The following is a 23,401-nucleotide window of genomic DNA, read 5'->3' on the forward strand; positions in this document are numbered from 1 at the left end:
CCTTTTCACACTGTACACTAAATACAATTGTTACCACCAGCGCACTGCTCGGGGGTCGTGGGGAGGCGGGGGGAAGAACCAAACAACTAGTGAAGTACCTTTTGTCCTCCATCCCCAGGCTCAGCTTCAGAGACCTTTCTATCTGAACTGCTCTTGTCTGCACTGCTCCTTACATTCAGTCCCTCCCAAGCCCTTCAGTGAGGCAACGAAAGAGGCGAGGGTCAGTGTGTAATCGTTTCTGACACGCCTTGGTTCTTACTCATTTTCCTCCACTGCTGATTGCTTCTTAACTGTTACTCTGTCCCAGCAGGTATACCTGCGCTGGAGTGACTTACCTACAGGCTCCAATCCCTTTGACAGAGTCTCTGGCCCAGAATGGGTCTGCCATGGGCTGCAGTCATCTTAGGGTGCCTCCACCCCCCGACGGGTCACCCACAGGTCGCAGTCCCTTTAGCAGTATGTATACTTGCTCTGGCATGGCTTACCTGTGCCCACAGTTCATTCAGAAGTGTCCCTGCTCCAGTCTGCAGTCTCCATAGGAGGAGGCAGTCCCGTTGAGGGTGTAGCTCCTGCAGCATAGACTCCCCAGTGATGTCCCTTTCCTCCAGCTCTCCTCTCATGTCTCTCAGTGTATTACCTCATCTTTTTTGCTCGTCTTTATCTTCTCAGAAGTCTTCTCTCATATCTCTATTTGTGTCTCCTGCCCCTCACAGCTGCCACTCTTTCTTAAAGATTTATGAACAGCAGCCCCACACACGCTCATCTGATAGGCTGAGGTTTTAGCACACAATGGGCTGTCTCCATCTGCTTCAAAGCTGTCCAGAATCAGCTGTGCCCATGGTCGTCCATGGTCTCTTCCCCTACCAGGCACCCCTGCAACCTCCCAGTACTGAAATCCTGCCATTTGTGCCCAAGACAACCCATACAGCTAGTTTTCAACCAGTTAATTATCTGAGTAAGTAGAAGATCTAAAGGCAACTGAACTACACTATAAAAAAAAATGATTAGAGCTTAAAACTAATTTCACATTAAAAAAAGGCCAAGGCAACCATGGCCAAGGGCAGCAGAGGCAAATCTCTAACACCCATTAATTCAAGAGAAGCTTTGCCTTCAACAAGGGCTGGGGTTTATCACAGATACCTATCAGACGCACATGGAACAGCAAAAAAAGGAGAACAGATAACCACAAGCAAAGCAAACAGAAATTCATATATTTTTCTAACCCCTGCAACAATGCAACAGTGGCCTTTTATTTAAGAGAATAAAACACAGTCTTCTACAGAGAGGTGCGCTCTTAACCCTGTCCCCACAATACCCACAGACAATTCCTCTGCCAAGCTCAAGCAGGAATCTGCTTTGTTTGTCAGCCAGCAAAACGCAAACCCTCCTCACAAACTCTTGTCTTGGAGTTATCCAAGAAGGGTCTGGCTGAGCTATATACACACTTCTTTTTATTAATACTACCATTATTTATAAAAATAAAAAATAAAAAGGAGTACTTAGAGCTCTGTCTGGACAGCACTGGGTAGTGCGCTAGCTGGGCCGTTCTACTGTACACTCACCGCACAGCTCAAAAGCACACATTTTTTTTAATTGCTGCGCACGCTGGTCTCCCACCACCGGCGGGAAAGCCTCGCTGTACAGGTGTAGAGGCAAGCAATAAAGCCCCAGCCCTCCACAGCAGTGCTGAAGGCCGAGGAGCAGTGACCACGGTGCAAAAGCAGGCGGCACACCCTCCACCACAGAGGAGGGGTTTCACCCGCAGACCGACGGCGGGGTCTCAGCCATGCCCTCACAACAGCCCAGCCGGGCTGGCCCCGGGCCTCACGCCGGGGGCCGCAGGGCAGCGGCGGGGGCTCCCCACAAGCCAGCCCCAGGCCAGGGGAAGGGAGACGGGCGGCTCCTCGTGCCCGACACCCGGGGGAGGCGGCACGGCGGCGGGGGGACGAGGCCCGCCGCCCCCCGCGCGATGGCGGGCGGCTGGGTGGGGTGGAAGGGGGTGAAGGAACAAGGCCGGCGCCACCCGCCCCCCCCCGCCCTGCCGCGGCCCGCGCTTACGTGTAGATGATGGACATGAAGTGCATGAGCCAGAGCACGACGAAGAGGATGAGCCCGAAGATGGCGAGTCCCTCCAGGGCCAGGGCCAGCACCGCCATCCCCGGGGCGCGGCGGCCCGAGCGGCAGCCAAGCGCGGGAGTGGGTCAGTCGGTGCCTACTGCTCCTCTTGAGATGCCGCCTGCTGCTGCTGCTCCGCCGACGCAGCGGTCACCCTGCAACCTCCCCGCCGCCAGACACCCGCGCACTGACGAGCCACTGCCGCCGCCCGCCCCCGCCTTTCTGTCAGGCGCAGGCCCTTCCCGCCCCCTCGCTTGCCGCCGGCCCCGGAGAGGCGGGGCGGGGAGTCACGGGGCTGGCGGCGGGGCGGGCGGTTAAATCCGTTACCGCGCCTCCCCTACGCCAGGTACGGCAGAGCCCGGCGGAGCCTCTCGGTGTTCTGGTGCTTGTGTGACCTTGGGGACCGTCCCCCACGGGCCGGGGCGGCGGGAGCGGGACGCAGGCCCAGGGACCGCGGTAGGGCAGCTACCGAGGAGGAGGGGTCCTTGTCCTCAAAACTTTGCTGGTGGCTTCTGCAAGGCTTCCCGCCCCGCAAAGGCCTCGTCGCCGCCGCTGGGGAGACCGCAGCCCTTTATCCGCAGAAGCAGGGCTCGGGGCAGGCGGTTGTTCTGAGCTGATCTAGCGCAGATTGGGCTGATAGGGCTGCGCAGCCCTTTATTGGTTTTGTTTTTGTTTTTTTTTTTTTTTTTTTTAATTGATTGTTTGGGGCTGAAAGCTCTCTCGGTGACCTTGAAGGCTGCACGATCGGGTCGCTGTTTCCAGCACGGGTGCACAGCGGGAAGTGCCTGGGGGTGCGGGTCCGCCCCGAGCCAGCCCCGCCGCCGCGGAGGCTGGGGCCGTGCCAGCGGTCACGCTGCAGCTGCCGTCAGCGATAAAGCAACCTGGCAGTACCGGCCTTGGGGAGGTCCGGGCTAGGGCCCGGTTAACGACCGAGTCTGTTGCTCACTGCGAATCATCTAAGCCATCTGTTCCTGCCTTTATTTCCTTACAGGAGTTATAGCAATTCCTATGCCTGTGGTGTTCCCCCACTTTTTGATGGGGTTCATAAGATGAAACATCCCAGCGTTTCTGTCCAGCTTTTACGGTTAACATTAGCATTTTGGATCTGGGGTCAGAATGTCAATGTACCTCTTCTGCTGGTTGTGTAATAGGCAAACATGCATTGCATTAACCATTTTAAATTTAACTCTGTTAATCTTGGGTGTGCTGTAAAAAGATAAAATAACTTGCGCGCCTGTGCCTGCATACTGAGCTTGCCAGATGCAGGTTAGTTCTAGTCTGGAGGGGGCATAGCCATACATAAGAGGTTGTGGTTACCTGTGCATGAGAAGATACACTTTTTCCTCAGGACTCTTGACCAGTAGCACAAGCTGAACATTGCAGTGTATGTACACTCTCTAACAGGTTTTTTTTTCCTTCCAGAGCGCTCAATTGTTAATGCAGATGAAGGAGTGTTCATAAATTCTGCTAAAGAAACTCGGTCATGTTTTTTTAAAAATATTCTAGTCACCATAATGCTTTGAAACTGTAGAAGAATTAGGTTTCAAGGTAGCTGTAATTGTGTACAAGAAGTTAGGATGTAGAGATTTAAAGGCAACCTAGTGTCAGGAAAGCTAGGATCTCATATGATGTGTCAGAAAATTGACTAAACTTAAATGAAAAGCACAATTTAAAATTAAAAAGCTGCTGATAACTCTGGTAAGAACAGGTGATGTCTAAGTCCATCCTAGAGCCAATACTGTATGTGTAGTCTCTTAGTTCCTGCTTAACATTAGTTCCCACATTAATCACGATGGCCAGCAACATACCTTTACACTGGCTTCAGTGTTTTCTTAGTATAACTTTCTTAAAATTAAATTTCACCTTAATGTTCAAATTCCCCTATCACAGATTGTGTCCGTATCTCATTCGTAACTGGAAGTTGCAGTCACTGCTCTATTTCTCTATTTATTCCTGCAGTTAGAGTCTAACGGTCTCATTTATATTGACTTAATATCACCTCAGTGAGCTCTATATACATTTGTAGCCATGATTTGAGTTGTCATGCTCAATTTTAGCACTGTCACAAGAGTAGTCTAGCCAGAGAATTATAAGCTGATATGTATTAATTGTTAAAATATCACTGATAGAACCCTTACCTAGTTGGATTGGATCTCTTTTCCAAAGCAGAAACAGCCTATGCAAAACAGTGTCTTGCATTAAATTATGACAGTACAGTGAATTTACGAAGATTGAGGGCCTGTCTTCAATACTCAGTTGAGCAAATAATCACAGTTTATTAAACTTTTTCTCCTTTTGAAGAAGAACTGAGCTGAAGCAGTAAAGCTTATTCTTTGTCCTAGAAAGTGTTTGCCTGGGAGATTACATTGTCAGGCTGCTTATTTTGCAATAGCTAGGGTGAGTGACTCCATGCAAACAAACTTTGCTGAGGCTTCTTCATGAATAAAATGAATAAAAGTTATTTAACTTGCTACTGACTCCTATGCTTCAGCAAACCATACTGATGAATGAGCAGTCCTCAAACAACATTACACAGGAAAATGCCCGGCTGGCATAAACAACTGGTTTCGCAAAGGACCCACCTTTCTGCCATCCTCTCTGGGTCAGCATTCTGTCCTGGCTTTGTTGTAGGGGGACAAAGAACTTCTCTCTCATGAGGGATTTAAGGTAAAAAGCTGCGGGACCCAACACTCAAATCAATGTCTGATTTAAAACAGGAAGCTCAAATACAGTTTCAGGAGATTCTTTGAGAGCATGGTGAAGGAAAGTCAGATGGGGTAAGGCCTTCAATCTTAGTAACTTTTCTAGTCAAGCCTTGCCACATGGATTCTTTAACCAGGTGTATTAAGCTTAGTGGGGGAGCAAAGACTAAAGGTTCCCTGGAACAAGGGGCCATCTGGAGCTGTGACAGTTCAGTGGTAGAAGACATGCTCCTGGTCTCCCCTCTTAGTGTGGAGTGCAATGATACACGGAGAGCAGTGTTCTTCAGACAGTGCAAATCTGCCTCCTCCGCAGAGGTGCCTCATCTTGCCTTGGAGGCATGATACACCCTGGTGTTTTTATCAAATGCTTTGGAGGTATGGTAATGTGTACTGTATTTTAGTTAAACAAACAAACAAAAAGCCAACCCTCCCATGTGCTATAGAGCTACTGTTCTTGGTTCATTCATCATACTGCCAAAATATTGATAAATTTAGTTAACAGTGTTTCAGAGTAGCTTTGTGGCAGACTGAAGAAGATTAATTTAGTAGAATTCCCCTTCCTAGGTGTTCTAAATGGCCTAGATATGAGACTTCTTGTTCCAACCAGAAAAATGATGCAATATAAACATTCAGATATAATTTTGAACTGATAAAAAGGGATATGTGTATTTAGATCATTATCAGAAGAACATTAGTGTTTTAACCTATAGTGATACTGGTATTAGTTCTGAGAAGACTGGAAACCAAAACCACAAAAGTTTCTCTTACTAATGTATCTGTATAAGCTTTTGTTTCAGTTTGTCACCTGAATTTCCGTTTAAAAATGTATTTAAAATCCACTGAAATGCTGTTTCACAGCTTGTGTGTGCCTTTGTTAGTATTTCCACGTACACACTCCCTAGTTCACTGTACTATTACTGTTGCTGTTCAGAATTATATCATTGAGGTTCTGGGCAAATAGAAGGCAAGAACAAGTTAGCTTTCTCTTGCTTATGTGCATTTTTCTTTCTGAAAATATGGAAATAAGGGCACAGTGTAAGTTTTCCCTATGCATAATAACTAGATCCATTCATCTGTACTCTGAAACTGCATTGTAAAATACCTTATTATAAAGGAAAATATGTATTGATAGGGATTGTGTGTCTTTGAAACAAAGTTTTAAGTTTCAATAATTTAAACTCTGAAAAGTCTGCCTCCAAGGAAGACGTTGGGTATGTATAAGTAACCTTTCATTAAAATAACTTTTTTGTTGCTTTTCTTTGAATTAAATCAAATAAATGTGTATATTACTGCTCAGCATGTTTGTTTTATACAAATGTTCATGTTCTGTCCTGCAGCTTCCTCTTGTTTAAGTCTCCTTTGTTTAGATTATGAAAAAAAGTACGCAATCTTTAGTTGGATTTGATATAGAAGTGTGTGTAGTTGCTCTCTGCCTGTTAGTCTCCCTGCCTAAGTGAGTTCAGAATTTTATTCAAGTCTTAAAGCACTTGTAAATATTGAGGAAAGGTCTGTCTAGTAGGAGGGAGAGAGAGACCCAGTTTAGTGGACAGCTCTGCCAGTATCCTCTTTATTTGGCAGTAACAAGCTATCTAATCATCCCATGAGGTTTAACAAATGCAGTTCTAGGCTAGCAGTAGCGCAGGCTGTCTCGTGTCTGGTAGAGTGTCTCAGCAGATCAAACACTAGAAAAATAGACAGCAGAGCTCTTACAAATGCCCAAGAATGGAAAAAGTTAAACCCACAGCTTGCAGTGGATCCGTGAAGTAAAAATCTGTGAGGGAAGAGGCTTCACTACTTTTGATCTTCAGAAATCTTTTTGTAAGAGAATGGGAAAGCACTTTAAAAAAATTCTCAAACAATATTGTAAGATCCATGCAAATGTTTCAGTTACATGGTATTTTTCTTGAAAAACCGATCCCGGTCTACACTAACCTATAAACCTTCTTCCAGGTATTCCTGCTGAAAACAGCTATGCTTATGCAGTGGACATTAAACTATGGGATACTTGGAGAAGAATTAAATTTAGAAAACCAAAGTAAATAATCTCAGAATAACTCAGTCTGGAAGAGACCTCTGGAGATCACCATTCCAACCTGCTGATCAAGCAGGGTCAACTAGAGCAGTTTGCCCAGTTTGGAGTCTGTCTCCATCTTCTTTACTTGACAATGGAGATGGAGCAAAAGTGTAAAAAGAGCTGCCTTTAGTTTACTCAAAGAGATTCTCTGTATGTAATCTTTTTAATATTTTTCTCTTTTTCAAAATGCAACTGGACTATTATAGATACAGTAAAAGAGTGTTTGATGTTCTGGATTTCAGAAAACTGAACAACTAACAAGCTGACGATTTTCTCTGTAGTGCCCATTTTTTCCTTCAGATTTCAATTAATTGTTTTCTGGATTTGGAATGATTATTATTTCTTTTTATCTTTTGTTAATAGTGGGTATTTCAGGAATTTGACTTTTGCATCTTGATCTTCCTATGGTTTTTTTACCCTCATCGTAAACTTATTTCTCAAGGCACAAGTGTTAATTTTCCAAAATAAGACTTTTATTCTGTAAGTGGTTGCCCAGCTACATGATTAAACAGTCTTTAACTATGACCTTATGGTTTAACCACTTATTACCTTTTTGTACTTTCTACTGGGAGGTGATGCTTTATTTTATCTTCCTCTATTGTCAACTTAACCACTTCCAGTATTTCCTATATTTGTTCTCTTTGAGCTGCAGTCCCATGTGGAAAAGCAAAGGACTGTGTATTGAAATGCAACTAGTAACATTAATAAGTAAAAGATTAATATCTGAAAAGGATGTTACAATTATTCCTAAAAGAGACATTTTAAAATTAAAGTATGCCTAAAATAGTGCTTAACCCCCTTCCTCCCAAACTCCTGGCCTATTATTTTAAGATGTGTGTTCAACCTGGAGAAGAGAAGGCTCTGGGGAGACGTTATAGCGGTCTTCCAGCACCTCAAGGGGGTCTACAGGAAAGATGAGGAGAGACTGTTCAGTAGGGCCTGTTGCAATAGGACAAGGGGTAATGGTTTTATACTTAAAAAAGAGTAGATTCAGACTGAGGAAGAAATTTTGTACAATGAGGGTGGTGCTGTAACAGGTTACCCAGAGAGGGGGTAGTTGCTCCATCCCTGGAAACATTGAAGGCCAAGTTGGACGGGGTTCTGAGCAACCTGATCTGGCTGAAGATGTCCCTGCTCCTTGCAGGGGGCTTGGACTAGATGGCCTTTAAAGGTCCCTTCCAATCCTAACTATATATGAATCTGATTCTGAGTTTACTCCTCCCGACCAGGTATTTGTGCACGTTGGTAACATTCCCCTGAGCCTTCTCTTCTCCAGGCTGAACAGTTCCAGCTCTCTCAACCTCTCCTTGCATGTCAGATGCTCCAGTCCCTTCTTTATCTTTGTGGCCCTTAAGCTGGACTCACTCCACTATGACCATGCTACTCCTGTAGTGGCAATGCATATACTCATGCAAACAAGGATGCTGCTGGCCTTCTTTGTCAAAGGGCATATTGCTGCTTATGGTCACCAGGTTCTTCTCTGCAAAGTTGCCTTCCAGACAGTTGGCCCTCAGTGTGTACTGGTGCTTGGGATTGTTCCTCTCCAGATGCAGGACTTTGCATTTCTCTTTCCTGAGCTTCATGTGGTTCCTGTCAGCCCATTCCTCCAGCCTGTAAAAGTCCCTCTGAATGGCAGTCCACCCATGTGTGGTATCATCTGCTCCTCTCAGTTTTGCATCATTTGCAAATTTTCTGAGGGTGCACCCTGTCATTAATGAAAATATCAAACATCATTGACCTCACTATTGACCCCAATACACTCCAATAGTGACTGGTCTCCAGCTGGACTTCTTGCTGCTGATCACAAGGCTTGGAGCCTGGCTGTTCAGCCGACTTTCTGTCTGCCTCAGCATAGCCTTATCTAATTCATTCCTTGTCAGTTTATCTATGGAAATATGGCAGATAGTGTTGAAAGTCGTGCTAAAGTTCAGACTCACAACATCAAGATATCACCCCTTGTTCACCAAACCAGTCACCTGGTTGTAGTAGTCTATCAGGGTGGTTAAGCATGATTCTCCCTGCATAAATCTATGCTGACTACTCCCAGTCACCTTTTTGTTCTTCATATGTTTAGAAATTTTTTCCAGAATTAGTTGATCAGTCACCTTCCCAGGGATTGAGGTGAGGGTAATCAGCCTGTAGTTTCCTGGCTGTAACTTCTTGCTCTTCTGGAAACAGAAGGGACATTTGTTTTCTCACAGTCCTCAGGAACCTCCCCTGTTCTGCCTAACGTGTCAAAGACAATCAAAAGTGGCCTCATGATGATGTCAGCCAGCTCCCTCAGCACTTGTGTGCATCCCATCAGATCCAATGGTCTTGTGTGTGTCCAGTTCAGTTCGATGTTCCCTAACCTGATCCTCTTCCACTGAAGGTAGGCAGAGTACTTAATTCTTCTCCATGTGCTTTGTCACCAAGTACCCTCCCAGCTTCAGCAGTGGTTCCACATTTTCTATGGCCTTCCTTCTGCTACAAAGTACTAGTATAAGCTTTTACAGCGTCCTTCATCTTCATTAGATTCCATTCCAGATGGACTGTGGCTTTCCCTACATGCTCGAAGAGTGTGTCTGTATTCCTCCTCAGTTGCCTGTCCTGCTGCCATCCCTGGTAAGATTCCTTTTTATGTTTGATTTGGTCAGGAGCCCTTGCTCATCCACATAGGCCTTTTCAACCTTTTTTCTTCATATGCTCTGAATATCTACCCTTTCTTTACTGCTTTCCCTGACTCTCCTTTGAAGTTCTTACTCTTCACTCTGGAGGCCCAGTAGAGCTCAATCTTCCTTGCATTTTAATAGCTCTTTCTCCTGCCTTGCCCAGTCGTCTTGTCCTCTTGTTTTCTGAGTCTCTTTTTATCCGAAACATCCCTGCTTGCTCCCTAGATTATATTCTGCCACATTTCACAGGGGTTTTTCTCCACTCCCCAATGTCTTTGCTCTATCTTGTCCTCTGCTAGGTACACCGGAGTTTCGCCTCTTAATTTCCAATTATCAACGAGCAAGAACAATGTGGATTTGTTAGAAATAAGTGTTAACAGCTCCTTTTTTTTCCATTTTCATTCTGCCCTTTAAAAAATTCCTTTACCTTCCCTTGTCTCCTTTCATTTTTATTGTGAAATTTTCAGGACAAGAATGATCTCTCAAAGGTGAAAATACATTATTTTCCAATATACAGACTGCCACAAAATTGTCATATCTACATACTAGTGTTTTCTTTCGCTTTAAAAAAAAAATTGTAATGTCCTATAAACAAAGTACATGCTCCTTCTGGGGAATATCATGCTATCCTCACCTCCTGGAAAACAAAACCATCTGGCCACAGTATTTCAATTATTTCTGAGCCACAGGCTAAGGAGGATGGCCAAGACTTGCCCTGGGTGGTGATCCAAAAAAAAGGGATGGTGATCCAGGGTGAGAGCACCTGGTTGAAACAGCTCAATGTCTGTAGTATTTTCACATCTGAAGTTTTTGCTGTGGAATTTATGTGACTCCTTCATGGACAATGATATCTGAGGTACAAAAGGAAACAGTATATATATATTTGTAGGTTTGGGGGGAGGGATGTTAAAGCTTTAAATCCTCTCACTTTTGGAGGTAACTTCTTGGTTTCAAAAATAATCTCTGTGTTCCAGTGTTTAAAAAGTCACCCCTCTAAGAAATACTAAGCAAAGAGCTTCCATTTAAGAGCTCAGTCTGTTTGCAGGTATGTCCATAGAATTTTACATTCTGAGCAGAATACATGTCAAAGTATACTTGGTTTTTTATGACCAAAAACACATTTGAGAAATACTGAATATGAACATAGAGAGGGAAAGAGAAGGTCTTACAACATTTTTCTCTGTTTAGATAATGTTTTAAATTTATGGTTTTCATTAACAGTTCTGGTAATAAACTTTTATTTTTTCACAAGTATCTTAAAAAAATGTTTATTGTTCATTGTCCCGTCAGATACACACTATGTATGGACTTTTCACTCTGACTATAATTAATTTTTTTATTAATGGTGCTCAATTGGCCATTGACATCACCTCATAATGATTAATGTCCTGTATAGAGAATTCAAGGAGAAGAATCAAACAAAATTGGAAATTGATTAGAGAGGTAAATCTTGCATGACTTTTCGAAGAGCAAGCGTTCATTCAATGGGAGCATTTCTGAGAGTTTTAATCAATGCAAACATTATTGCAAATAAAAATCTCCCATAAATAAATGTTGAGTGCAAGTTAAAAAGCATGGAATCATAGAATGGTTAGGGTTGGAAGGGACCTTTACAGGTCATCTAGTCCAACCCCCCTGCAAGGAGCAGGGACATCTCCAACCAGATCAGGCTGCTCAGAGCCCTGTCCAGCCTGGCCTTGGAAAATACTACCAATAGAAACATAGAGTCAGGTTTCTTTTTTCAAACATTGAACCCAAGCAGACACTCTCAATTCTTGCTATTTAGCAATCCTGTTTGCCATTAAACTCTTGCATGCTTAACCTAGTCAAGGGCAGTCAAGAGCACAATTTCAAAGTCTAGATTCAATAAAGGGAAAGTTGTTCAGGGAGCTGGGAACCAAAGGCATCCAGGAAGGGCTAGAACAGGGAAAAATAATTTGGTCTGGAAGCAACAGAACAGAAATTATAGTCAGAGGGCCCCCTTGGATTAGAGGACCAAAAATATATTAATGCTCCTTTAAGCTGAGAACAAAGGCCACAAGAGTGAAATCAAGGGAAAACATGATAGGGGGAACAGTCCATCCACAGAATAAGTGAGCTAAGCAGTGGTGTTTCATGACTGAATATGACACTAGATTTAAAATTAATGTTTGATGCTTCCATTAAAAAATATTTGATGCTCCAAGAATACAAGTAGATACAAATAATATAGCCAGACCTATCTATAGTACTGACAAAGAAATTAGCCCTTAAGAAAGCAACTGGTGCACTTATGGGCCCCAACACTGGATACCTATGGTACAAAAATGGTGGCTAGGGTGGGAGGTGGTTCCTGAGTTCAGTGGAAGCAGATCCAGGAGCAGTTTGAAAGGCTGGAGTCCTTTCTCATTACTACAGTCATGAGAGCCTGGAAGCAAAACTGCCTTGGCCAGGTAGGTGAGCAAAATCATAAAGATGTTTTGGCCCTTACTTATCAAAGGAGTAAGGAGTGGAGGAAATATATGCTTAGAAAGGTATCTGGCTTAGAAATCAGATTCAGCCCTGCCTTGGTGCAGAGTACCTGCCAATTTCTGAAGTCCACAGTTAATACATTGATGCCAAGATATCTCTTGTGATTGAATGTGGCCATCAAGGCATCTCACAGGGTTTCCTACTCGTGTCTCAGGGGCTAGAATTACAGCTCTAGCACTCTCCACTAGCTCTGTCAGAGGCATCTCTAAGGAAAGTCTCTTTCTCAAGTGGCTGTGAAGATGTGAGCTGTGTTTGTGTCTTCCACAATGGCTGCACAGTTGCCAAGCGTTCCAGAATCACTCTCCACTCCTATATGGAGTGCTGAGATCTCCTTCCTCATATCTGTGAGTATTTGCGTGCAGTCTCCCAGAATTTGAGTGGAGGTGCAGGCTGAAGATGGAAAGAAAGTTTATGTGCAAACAGCCAGAACTTCCTGAGACATCTGTTCTACCCGCATGCTTGGTTCTCATCACAGACTCACAGATTCATAGCAGTGATTGAAAGGGATTGACTTGTCCAGTCTCTACCTGCATGCTGCTGCAAGAAACTGAGGACAGTGTAGCCTGAGGATAAAAACACACAGCTAAAATTGTTAGAGGAAAACTCATCTTTTTCAGACTGCTTTTTTAAAAACTGGTGTGGCTATTACTAAAGTGGTTTAGAAACAGTTGTTTCTAAATATTTGTTAACACGATATTCCAATCAATCAAATAGGAATTATTCCAGAGTTGCTTACTTAGCTTTTAGTGCTGTTTCTCCATCTTACCACTTTGCTTTCTGACATCCTAGTTTCCTTATTTTGTGAAACCAAGCTCAAAAATAGAGCTCTACTCAAAGGAACGTGATAAAATCTGCTGTGCAAATAATATTTCACCACAGCCCTAAGCAAGTTTTTCTGACTTTTTCTCAGGAGCATCTCTTACTAACCATGTCAAATACAGGTACACATCCTGCAAAAGCAGTACCTGCGTTTTTGTACCTGCTGTTTAAAGGAGTTCTTGGGTAACAAGCCCCTGTACCTAAGAAGCTCTGCTGTCCCAAACTGTGTTTATAGTGTAGTCCAGACCTGCTATTTCAAATGGAGAAATGTTTTTTTCCAGAAGGGTACAGCCACTCTTTTGTTGTGTGGGCTTGCAGTTCCACAGCTATTTTCACAATTACATGTGGGCAACGCTAATAGGTCGTTATGACCTGGGTAGCCACTCCTGCACAGCTGAGAGGTGCAGAGAGTGTGATGAACCGAGACTAGCCGAAACAGTGGGGAGTCCTTCATGCAGAGAGTTTCAGATTGGCGCCTCAGATGTTCTCACCATGCTCACCCAGATCACGGGGATTATCTGTTCTGAGCTGTGCCCATTTTCCACAATAGTTACAGGCTCTGGCTTTGCACAGGGAGGAGCATCTGGTTAGAAGCAATTACAATGGGTAACTAACATGGTGACCTGACATGTCTGAGCTGCCAAGTTTCCTAGGATGTCTTTGTGGTCCTTTGTCTTTCTGCTGTGGTTATTTAATTACCACTGTCACAGTGAAGCAGCTGTTAAGTGGCTCAGAAGACTAATGCACATTGAGTCTAGGTAGACATTGTTTGAAACCGGAGTTTTCAGTTTCCCTCTAGATAATCGATGCTATCTGAGCTTCTGTTTCTAAAAATATTCAACATTTCCATAGCATTTTTAGGTTCCTTGCAAATGAAAGATCATCCTTAGTTGTGTTTTTACGTCCTGTTGACGTGAGTTACTCTTTAAGAAAGTGGAGAAAGCTGATGGGGAAATGAATAAGTTTCAGTTACCATTTAAGCCTATTACAAAAGCCCCACAGTTTAGTGTTCTTCTACATGTATTTGCAATGGAATATTCTTATAATTAAGCACACAGCAGGTGAGAGAGAAGGCTGAGCTTTGGTCCATTACAAAGCAGACAGCTCAGAGAAAAGTCTGAGAGCTCCTGTTTTTTAAATAAGGATTTTATAAAGTTCTATGTACCTTTTCCTTTCCCTTAGCAGAACATTTTTGTTTCTTTCTTGTGAATATTAAGTTCTTAGTTGTTGAGTGAACTGGGTGCATACTAAGGATTACTAGTAAGAACAGATGTGGGATTACTAGAGCTCTTAGCCTCACGGTCTTCTCCTGTAATGACTTTTGCTTTTTACTCAGGAGGTTTTTTCCCAGTTCAATTCTTGACATTGACCCAGAGAGTGACTTTTACATAAAGATGTACACACAGAAATGAATTTGATTTGGTATAGATGAACGGCAGAATAGTATCCAAAATCATGCCCCTGAAACGGAATATATACTTGCCTGCTTCTGGGATCAACTGCCCTTAGCAAACATCAGTGTCTGTCACCAGGCATGCTTACATTTTTAAGAGCAGAGTCTTGCCTGGAATGGAAGGAGAAGCAGCTGGTGCTGCTGTTGACACATTGGTGATATCAACCTGGACATCAAGGAAGAAACAGTGGGAATAGCTGCAGGATCCATCAAAATTTCCTTTGTTCAGGAGGATGATCTGTTTCATATATTGAAAAAAGTGAATGAACAGATGGCTGAGGAATTTCCCCTGCTTTCTTTTAAGTTTGAGACCTCAGCCCAGAGTGTGAAAGTGAAAGCCACAGGGTTAGCACTTGATTTTGTCCTTCTGCTCATCTGTATGTGACAAAAAGCCCTGTGGTAGACAAAACTGCTCTCTAATGGATCTTCCCTTGAGTGAGCTTGGAGATGTCGTGGAAGCGTTGGCACCATGCCTGGGAGACACAGCTGCTGTGCCCTTTGCCTGAGGACAAGAAGTTCAGTCCTTCACCAGTAAATCATAGCTGGGTGTTTACCTGAAATACAGGGGACAGGTTCATTCTGCCTATTTGTCATCATGAGTCATCGTTGCATTGCATCATGTATTCCAACCCTGTGGTGTCAGTGTAAGGTGTGACAGTTAATTTGGGTAAGTAGGAAGCAGGTGTCTACAAATTACTGCATCCTCTGAAAGGGGCTGTTGCAAGATTGTATCTTGTAATCCATTTCATAGTGGCTTGCTCTGGTTTTTATTACAGTTAAAGGCCCTTTTCAGGAATGTAATTGTGGTAAGTCTGGATATGGAAATACTATATTCTGTGTCTGTATATCACACCCTTAAGGACCTGTGCATCTGTAAAAACCAGTAGGCATTCTGTCTTCAGCTGACTCCATCACAATTGAATAAAAAACATTTTATGTACCTCCTCCTGGAAACTTTGCCTTTGTCCTTCCTTTCTTTTTCCTTCTCAAGTAAAAAGAAATATTACTCAGGCAGCAAATATTTTGTGTGTGTGTGTGAGTGCAAACATTAGATATTGCTAAATGGACAATGTTGCTTGATAGTCTAAAGACATTAGTTTTCTTGCATGTGTGTTTGTGTGCTCAATACAGCCTTGCCTTCCTTTTCATTGGGGTGTGACATACTCTCTTTCTCAATGCCATGAGAGAGCAGGAGGCTCACCTCAGAGGCTTATATCATACAAACAGGTGTGGCTTCAAAAGAAACTCCAGACTACTTCCAACAGGAACTTACTCGCCACTGAGTCTTTTCACAGTTGCCTGCTCTGAGAGTGGAGCAGTAAACAAACTTTTATTTGGCAATACATCTATGCATAGCATGAAGTAATCAGTTTTCCCAGAAGGCAAAAGAAAAAGTTCTTTGGCTGGTTCAGCTATTCACATGGCATCTTACTCTTTGGTTAGAGGGCTGTGTGGCCAAAGAAGTTGGGATGGATTGATCACAGTGCTTCTCTCCGTCCCTAGGGCATAGGGAGCAGGTGCCAGACCCTTCATGGGGATCAGGCACAACACACAAGGTCTGAATGCAACCTCTCTGAGCATCTTTTGAGAATGTATTAGTAAGGGGTAAGAGCGTAGGCCACTGGTGTCCTACGGGCAGGGCTTGGCACAGTGCTACGAGTCTACCCTCTAAGACAATGGCAGGTTGTAGCTGTGTTAACATCAAGGCTCTAGCAGGAGAACTGCTGTCTGTTCTTCTGGGTTTGTTGCCTACAGGTATTCTGCCTTGTATGGAGACAGTTAAATATCAAGGCAGTGTGAAAAAGGTGTGACAATCAAAGTCAATTGGTTAAGGAATGTTAAATTATGGTTATGAACACTTTCACAGCATTTATCTAATTCTGGGAAATGCAAAATAAATTCCTCTGCTATGTTTTACCATATCTGTTAATATCCTCTGATTTAAAGGACAGATAACATCACTGTTAACTAGGTCCTGAGTTCAGCAGTGGATAGGATGCTATTATATGTTAATACATGCTATCATGCATTAAATATGGAGTAGTCCGTGACCAAGTATCACTAAAGCAGAAGAGTAAGCAGCACATCACCAGCTGTTGTAACTGGTATCCCAAAAGGTGATTCCAGACTGAAGCAGTGCACCGTCAGTTGTTGGGGAATATTGAACCCTGACTGCAATGGAGCTATGTTCAGCTATACCAGCCTAAAGCCTGGCCCAACATTCAAAAAAACTCCCCTGATGTTAAAATAAGTCCATGCTCCATGTCCAGCGTGTTACTGATATTTTCATTATTTATCCTGGAAATTTTCTGCAGTTTTAAAGAAAGCTCAGTGTACCTTCTTCTGCAAAGACTGAAACAGAACAAAACTGCATTCTGCTCTGACAAACCTCACAGTAGTATCTGAAATATAAGCTGTTTCACATCTGATCATACTGAATTAATTTATGTTTGTAATCTTTTCCCATTTTACCTATACATATGAAATTGAACCTTTGTTCAACAGATTATTATTTCCTTAAACACAATGAACAGCAACAGCCTTCCATAAATAAACTGTTCCTAGCTTTTATCCACATTTGTGAGGGCTAGAAAAATAATTCCCAAGGCTACCATTTCCAATTAACACAATTTACAAATGTGCAATGTGATCTAATCATGCTATAATTCATATAGCTACTTACATGCAAAGTCTTCTAGGTTTTTTATTTTAATTTCATTTCACTTCTACTCTAAGTATGTTGCATACTCTGGTACCACAAAGAGACCAGATTGTTCCTCAGGGAGCTTCTAGTCAGATTTTAGCCATGATACTACAATGACAACTAAAAAAGAGAGGGAGACAAATAAGAGTCATTAAGGTTACAACTAACTTAATGAGTTTTAATACAGTAGAGTATAGAGACATCATCAGAAATCCATTTCACAGTCTCTCTACAGCAATGTAACAAATATAGAATACAAAAGCATATCTTAAACCACATGTTTAAACACAGTAGCTGAATCAGTTTTGTTATGATAATTCTGGAGTAAGCCAAATAAGCATGCAAGTAGTGGCATTGTCCTCAGAAATACAAACCATTCAAAACTATAAAGGTATTTTTGGATTACAGATGCGAAATCACTTTCTAACACATCATTGAGTTAAGGCTCAATTTTAAATCATGCTCTTCTTCAGAAAGGAACCTCTGTGTCCATTTGCACTGGGCACATTACTGGGTTGTTCTGTTTGTTCCCAACTGAAAAGCAAATGCCGTTTCTGTGGATGCATCGGTTGACCAGTGAAGTGATTCTCAGCAGCTTCACAGAGCTTTGTAAACGGCAAAACAACAGTTTCAGGACATGGGGAATATTAAAATATCCGTTACAACAGACTGAAGCTGCTTACTGATTATGAAGGTTATTGAAGTGTTTTGCAAAATGTTTTTGTTAAAAGAGAGTCTCTGTTATACTTTTTAAGAAACTTGCTAACATTGCGTGGTTCCTACCTGCCGGCTCCAATGGACTGAGCCTTGTTTTTAAGAGACAAACATGAAGAATAATTTATTTCTGTTATATTGAGGTCTGCTGCTTAGTTTGGTATCTAAATACCGCTATTATTTTCTGATATATGTAAGATATCTCAAGCGGTTTCCACCTTTAGTCCCAAAGCTTGCTGCACTTCTTTTAACCTCTCTAATTCACTTATTTTACTGAATGGGAATCTGTCTAATAGTCACCTTTCCCATTCCCGTGAAGTACCAGATCTATCTAATGTACAGAGATTTAGTGGCACTGTGTATCTTCTTTGGAACTGCAAAGGAAACACATTTTAAAACCCCTTCCACTCAAGAACTGTATTCATATTCAGTGCCAAAGGAACACCAGGAGAACATCCTCAAAGTAGAGAGGTAATATGAGAGGAGATACTCATACCACAAATGACACACATCTTTTTCTGTGCCTTACATAGGTTACTGTCTATGGATTCAACTTTTGAATTCCCTGTCGTAAATATCTGGGATGTCCCTGAGCAAAGCTCTCTTTTTTGTGTGTGCTGTACTATCTGTGCATTCCTCCTAATTCTCTTTTTCATGAACCTCAATCCTTTCACATGTGGATGTAAGAGGAAAGTGCCCATCTGACTTGGAAGGGCCTTCCTACCCCCTGGCCCCTGGCTGTGCTGCCCCACATCTGTGCTGTAGTAGCCACCATGCTCTGAATCTGCTCTTCTATCTCTTCTCTCAGAAGATCACTCCCATCTCACAGCTGAAGGAGATCCTTTCCTCAAGAACTGTGCAGGAGCAAGCTTGAAATAAGAGGGAAGGAGACACCTGCTTTAAAATGTGAGACTGAATACTCCAAAAGTCAGAAAGAGAGACTTGGCATGGTTTCTTTGACATGTTTGATGTAGATAGCTTGAACAGTGAAATCAGAATGAGAAGCAAAGTTTTCAAAGAGCTAACTTGACCTTCAGAGCTTGGAGACCTCAAGACCTACCTCTCTGCAGTCACCCTGCTGCCTAAGCACCTCTCTTGTTGCCAACACTCACTTTTAGAACCCTACATGTGCATTTACTGACATGACACATATATAGACTTTTGTGCTCTTGCTACTCACTGTAGCTTGATGCTGAAATTTAGAGCAGTCTAGTCACTTTGTGCTGTGTTCAGTGGTCAAGAGCACACACTGGCTAAACTTTGTTATACGACTCAGTAATTCTTCCATTTCAGTGCAACTTAATTTCTTTTACTTCCCATGTGAGATCTCTTTGCAGGCCCTTGATTTTCAAAGAGAGCTAGCCAAGGCACTCCAGCCTCAGTGATACAAACTACAGTAAAATGAAGTATATCATAAGACATACTTAAAATACAGAGTCTGAGATTGTCTGCCATAGCCGTGGGCCAGGCAAAAAGAATGTCATAGTAGCTGTAAACTCTCCAGGTACGTAGCCCTGGAGGACCAGCTGAAGTTCTATAAGCCTCCTGGTACATTCCTACATGCTACAGGGTCTGCTTAGACCCTCCCCAGCACATGCAGCTTGTCCCAGCTTCCTCACCAGCCCCAGCCTTCGTCTGCGGCAGGGCAGGGTTTCTGAGGAGGTCCATGGCTCAGAGATCTGTCTCCTGAAGTGCCTGTGTGGAAGATGATAAAAGAGTTTTTCAAGTGCTTTTTATCACTCTTGCCTTAGGTCTGCTGTAAAGGAGCAAAGATCTCACCCCACATAGCTGAGAGAAGAGGGATTCCATAAAAAAGATGATTAAATGAAAGGGTGGTAAAGCATGAAAATAAAAAGCAGAGGTTATGACTTTTTAAAAAGCCCCAAAACCCAGAAACAAAACAAAACAAAAAAGTTTGTTGCTACAGAACCAGTTTGGGTAGGCAACAGGAATCAAGTCAGGGAGGTGCAGGACCTTCATAAACCTTGACAGTCACCAGACTACGCTGTAAGAATGTCGTTCAGAAAAACACGTGGCAAGATTGTTGGAAATACAGCCATGTACTCTACAGGTTTGGGGCTGCTTGTCATTTTTACAAAGCCCATGAGCGTGTCTGGCTTGTAGTAAGCCCTGTGTGTGCAGCTTACCTACCAGAGGAATCCTGGTCACTCTTCTGCAAGATTGATTTCTCACCGAAATGAATGACTTCATTCCAGCAGTGTGCAGGAATGTTTGGCTCACAGAATTACATATTTCTGCTGATATGTAATGAAGTGCAGCACGAGGAGTCATTACTGGCTAAGAGCATTAGTGAGAAGATCTGCAGCATACACTTGTGTATCTCTAACGGCTGTCATTATGATGCAGGCAGTGCCAGCCATGCCATCAGCAATTCACAGGGCATAAAACAAACCTCTCCCTCCTTTCCCAAGGTTCAGCATGCTTTTCCCACTTTTTCTTCCAACTTATATCCATTTATGTTTTATTTTAATTTTCATACTGTCTTTTCTAAGTGTACCAGATCTAGAAAAAACTCATTTCTGCACGACAGACAGGACTGAAATGATGTGCTGATTTGCAGCCAGTTCAGAGTGAGGAGGGTTTTGTTTCCAGTCCTCCTGTCAGGGCAGAACTTTGATTTTCTGTCACCAAGACCATAGTTACTGTCACCCAGCAGAAGCTTTTCCCCATTACAAACATTAACCTGACTCCTAGAATTATGTGGTCTGCATGTCTTTAGAGTAATACCTTTAAACATCTTTTAAAAAGGTTTCCAAGTTTATGTCCAGACCTTGCCTTTTTACTGCGTGCTAAGCCCTGCCCCTGATGGCAGGTGGTATTTTAGTGCTAACACTCCATTGCCTTCCTCCTCTATACGCATTGTCGATTTTTAACAAATCTTCTTAAAAGTGAGATTACCACATTTATGCAATATATTTTGCAATCTTAGCTCCTAGAAAAAAAAAAGCTGATTTGCATCACTGTCACAGAACATGAATTCAAATGGTGTGAAATTTGGTAGTGCTTAAGCAAAATCTGACCACATTGATCTGAAGTTTATGGCCAGTGAGGCCATGAATTTTCATGCCAAGCAGATTAAATTCCTTGGCTCTGTCAAAGGAGAGAAGGAGCAAGAGAAATGCTATTCACAAGCTGTTTAACTCAGTGCCTGGGAAAAATGAAATGACAACTATTTGGCTGACGGATATGAGCAAAATACTGACATGAGATGCCCTGACCAAGATTTTAACTTCTCTCTAGTATTCTACATGCATTTGGCATTATTGGATTTTAACTGTAGACAGAAGCCCACCATTCCCAGAGCTCCTCAGCCTGAGGAACAGGCATACTTTTCAGAAAGTGAAAACATTTCTGTATGGATGCAAAAAGCAATCTCAACTTGAGAATAATATATCTTCCTATACAGACAGAACTGCCTTAAACTGATACCATCCATACCAACAGCCAAGCATTGTCAATGCTGCAATTATTTATATATACAGGTATCAGAGAATTTGGCTGTAGGAAGGCAGGCATTTTATGCTCTTTTATCTTGCCCAGTGCCTTGTGATGCTTTACTGTCACTATGGCATTTTGATGAGTCCAGGTGACAATAGGACCTTTCTATCCATTTCTTGCTTGTGTAAGGATGCATGAACATGCAGAGACTTGCTTCACTAATTGCACAGTGAAGGAACCATGTCGTATTTCCTGTTACTGAGTGTATTACTATCCATAGAGCTCTGCAGTTCATAAATATTGCTGCAGCTTGTTAGTAGAATTACATTGACCACAGTATCTCATACCTGCTCCATATGAAAGTGTTCCCAGGTGCTGGGGTGTGTTCAAGAATCCTGCCCAAACCCATGTTAAGCAACAGTAAACAGATGAGATGTTTTCTCTTCCATCACTTGTTTAACAACCCCTGCTCTTGTGTGCATTTCCCATAGCAATACTGACGAGCAGACATTGCTGCACTGGAAACTCTGCCAGGAATGGCTTAGTGTTGTTTTCATGTGCCTGGCTTATTTTGTCCAGAAATTATTACTAAAGTGGGTGAGCAAACAGTAAAAAGCACACCTGAGGAAGCAAGGTTTAACTCTGATCTTTTCCTCCTCTCTGCTCCTTTTTTTGTGAATGTTAATTTAACCGCTCCCTTCCTTCCCTTTTTAAATTTTTAAAAGCCATCCTTTTTCAGCCTGCAAGCTGATTATGAACAATAATTTATTCTCACAGCCCTTCAGTGAGGCAAGTAGGTACAATTATCACCATTTTACTGAAAGGATGATTGAGATAAAAGTTTAATGGACTGCTTAAGACCATATAACAATTCAGGTCTTGTTTTTATTTACAGGTTTTTTTTAACAATTTGGAAAGTCACATTCAGAGAGAAGAATCTCACAAGCATTAATCTGCTTTATAGAGTTGTAAATTACATCATTGACTCCAGCCCAAATTACTTTTTTCATGTTAGTCAATGAGATCAGCACTTGGTTAAATTTCACTTAACAGTCCAGCTGTCTCCCTCCAGACCCAATACCATCATCCTTCTCTGTGAGAGCGGCACTCAAAGGCAACATTCAGCACAAGCTTTACTTTAAATCAGTTTGAAAGCAAGTTCATGGTATCAGTGTAAATGCTTCCATCAGTAATCTTCACTCAGTGTAAACCTGTCTTCTGTCATTCAGTTTACTTTGGTGATGGACTTCCTAAGCCACCTGACACTTACTGAAGAATAGGAGTGCCTGCACAGCAAATCAGCTTGGATTAATGACAGTAACTTCACTCTTCTTACAGATGTTTTACTCCCCTGTATCTACTTGACCCTACCCTGGAAGAAATCCCAGAAGCTGTGAGCTTTGCAGTCCTATTTTCATCTTTGCATCTTATCAGCAGTAGAGTAGGGCAGATACGCAATGTCTTGCCTTACAGTCTGTTTCATGGCGAAACAAAGCTAACATACGAAGCCATGCCCAATCAAGACTGGTGTGCAATGGTCACTCCATGTGCTAGCAAAAGTATTAAACTACGTTTGACAAATATATGTCTTTCTGGAGTTCTCTGAGGTGCTGCTATATAAGAGACACTAGATGGAATAATTTTTAAGTCTGCCAAAGCTGACACCTTCCAGGAAGGCAGAAATGAAATAATTCCCCAAAATTTAGCAACTAGTTTCTGCTAGAAAACTAGTACCTTAGATACCCACTTAGGAGGATTTCCTTTAATCCTGTAGGATTTATCCAGGAATATTACAAGAATAAACTCACCAGTAAGAACAGTGGTTTCCAATTTTGATATTACAATTAATGCTTCATAAAATTTCAGGATACAACTCTGTGGTCTTGATAAATATACTGTACAAAACTAGCAAGTTATCTTTGAGAACAAGCAATTTCCCTTTTTTAGCTTAATAGAAAGATTCATTCTATGGAGCTTTTTGTTAATTTATATATGTATTTTTAATAATGCCATACATCTCAAGTCACATTTGTCCTTGTCTATTGTCAAGTCATGATATATTGTTTTCTGTACTTCAAAGGTAACATTCCCTCATTGGGTAATAATTTTAGTAGGACTGAAAGCCCTGCCAGCAACAGAGCCTCAGGAAGCCCTGTTCTTCTGGACAAAAATGTACTCCTAGTGTGGAAGCTCAACATT

General features: G+C 42.4%; 1 protein-coding gene across 1 annotated transcript in view; it reads right to left on the reverse strand.

Moving 5' to 3' along the window:
- UGCG (UDP-glucose ceramide glucosyltransferase) overlaps positions 1 to 2,301 on the reverse strand; it is a 42,882-nt gene extending 40,581 nt beyond the window's left edge. The window contains exon 1 of the mRNA XM_086770313.1: positions 2,059 to 2,301. Within this exon, the coding sequence (XP_086626439.1) occupies positions 2,059 to 2,156 (98 nt within the window). The 5' untranslated portion in view covers positions 2,157 to 2,301. The remainder of the gene's footprint in view (positions 1 to 2,058) is intronic.
- Positions 2,302 to 23,401: the final 21,100 nt, after the last annotated feature.

Source organism: Chlamydotis macqueenii, chromosome Z, assembly GCF_036417535.1.
Source record: "Chlamydotis macqueenii isolate bChlMac1 chromosome Z, bChlMac1.mat, whole genome shotgun sequence".
NCBI classification, from domain to species: Eukaryota; Metazoa; Chordata; class Aves; order Otidiformes; family Otididae; genus Chlamydotis; species Chlamydotis macqueenii.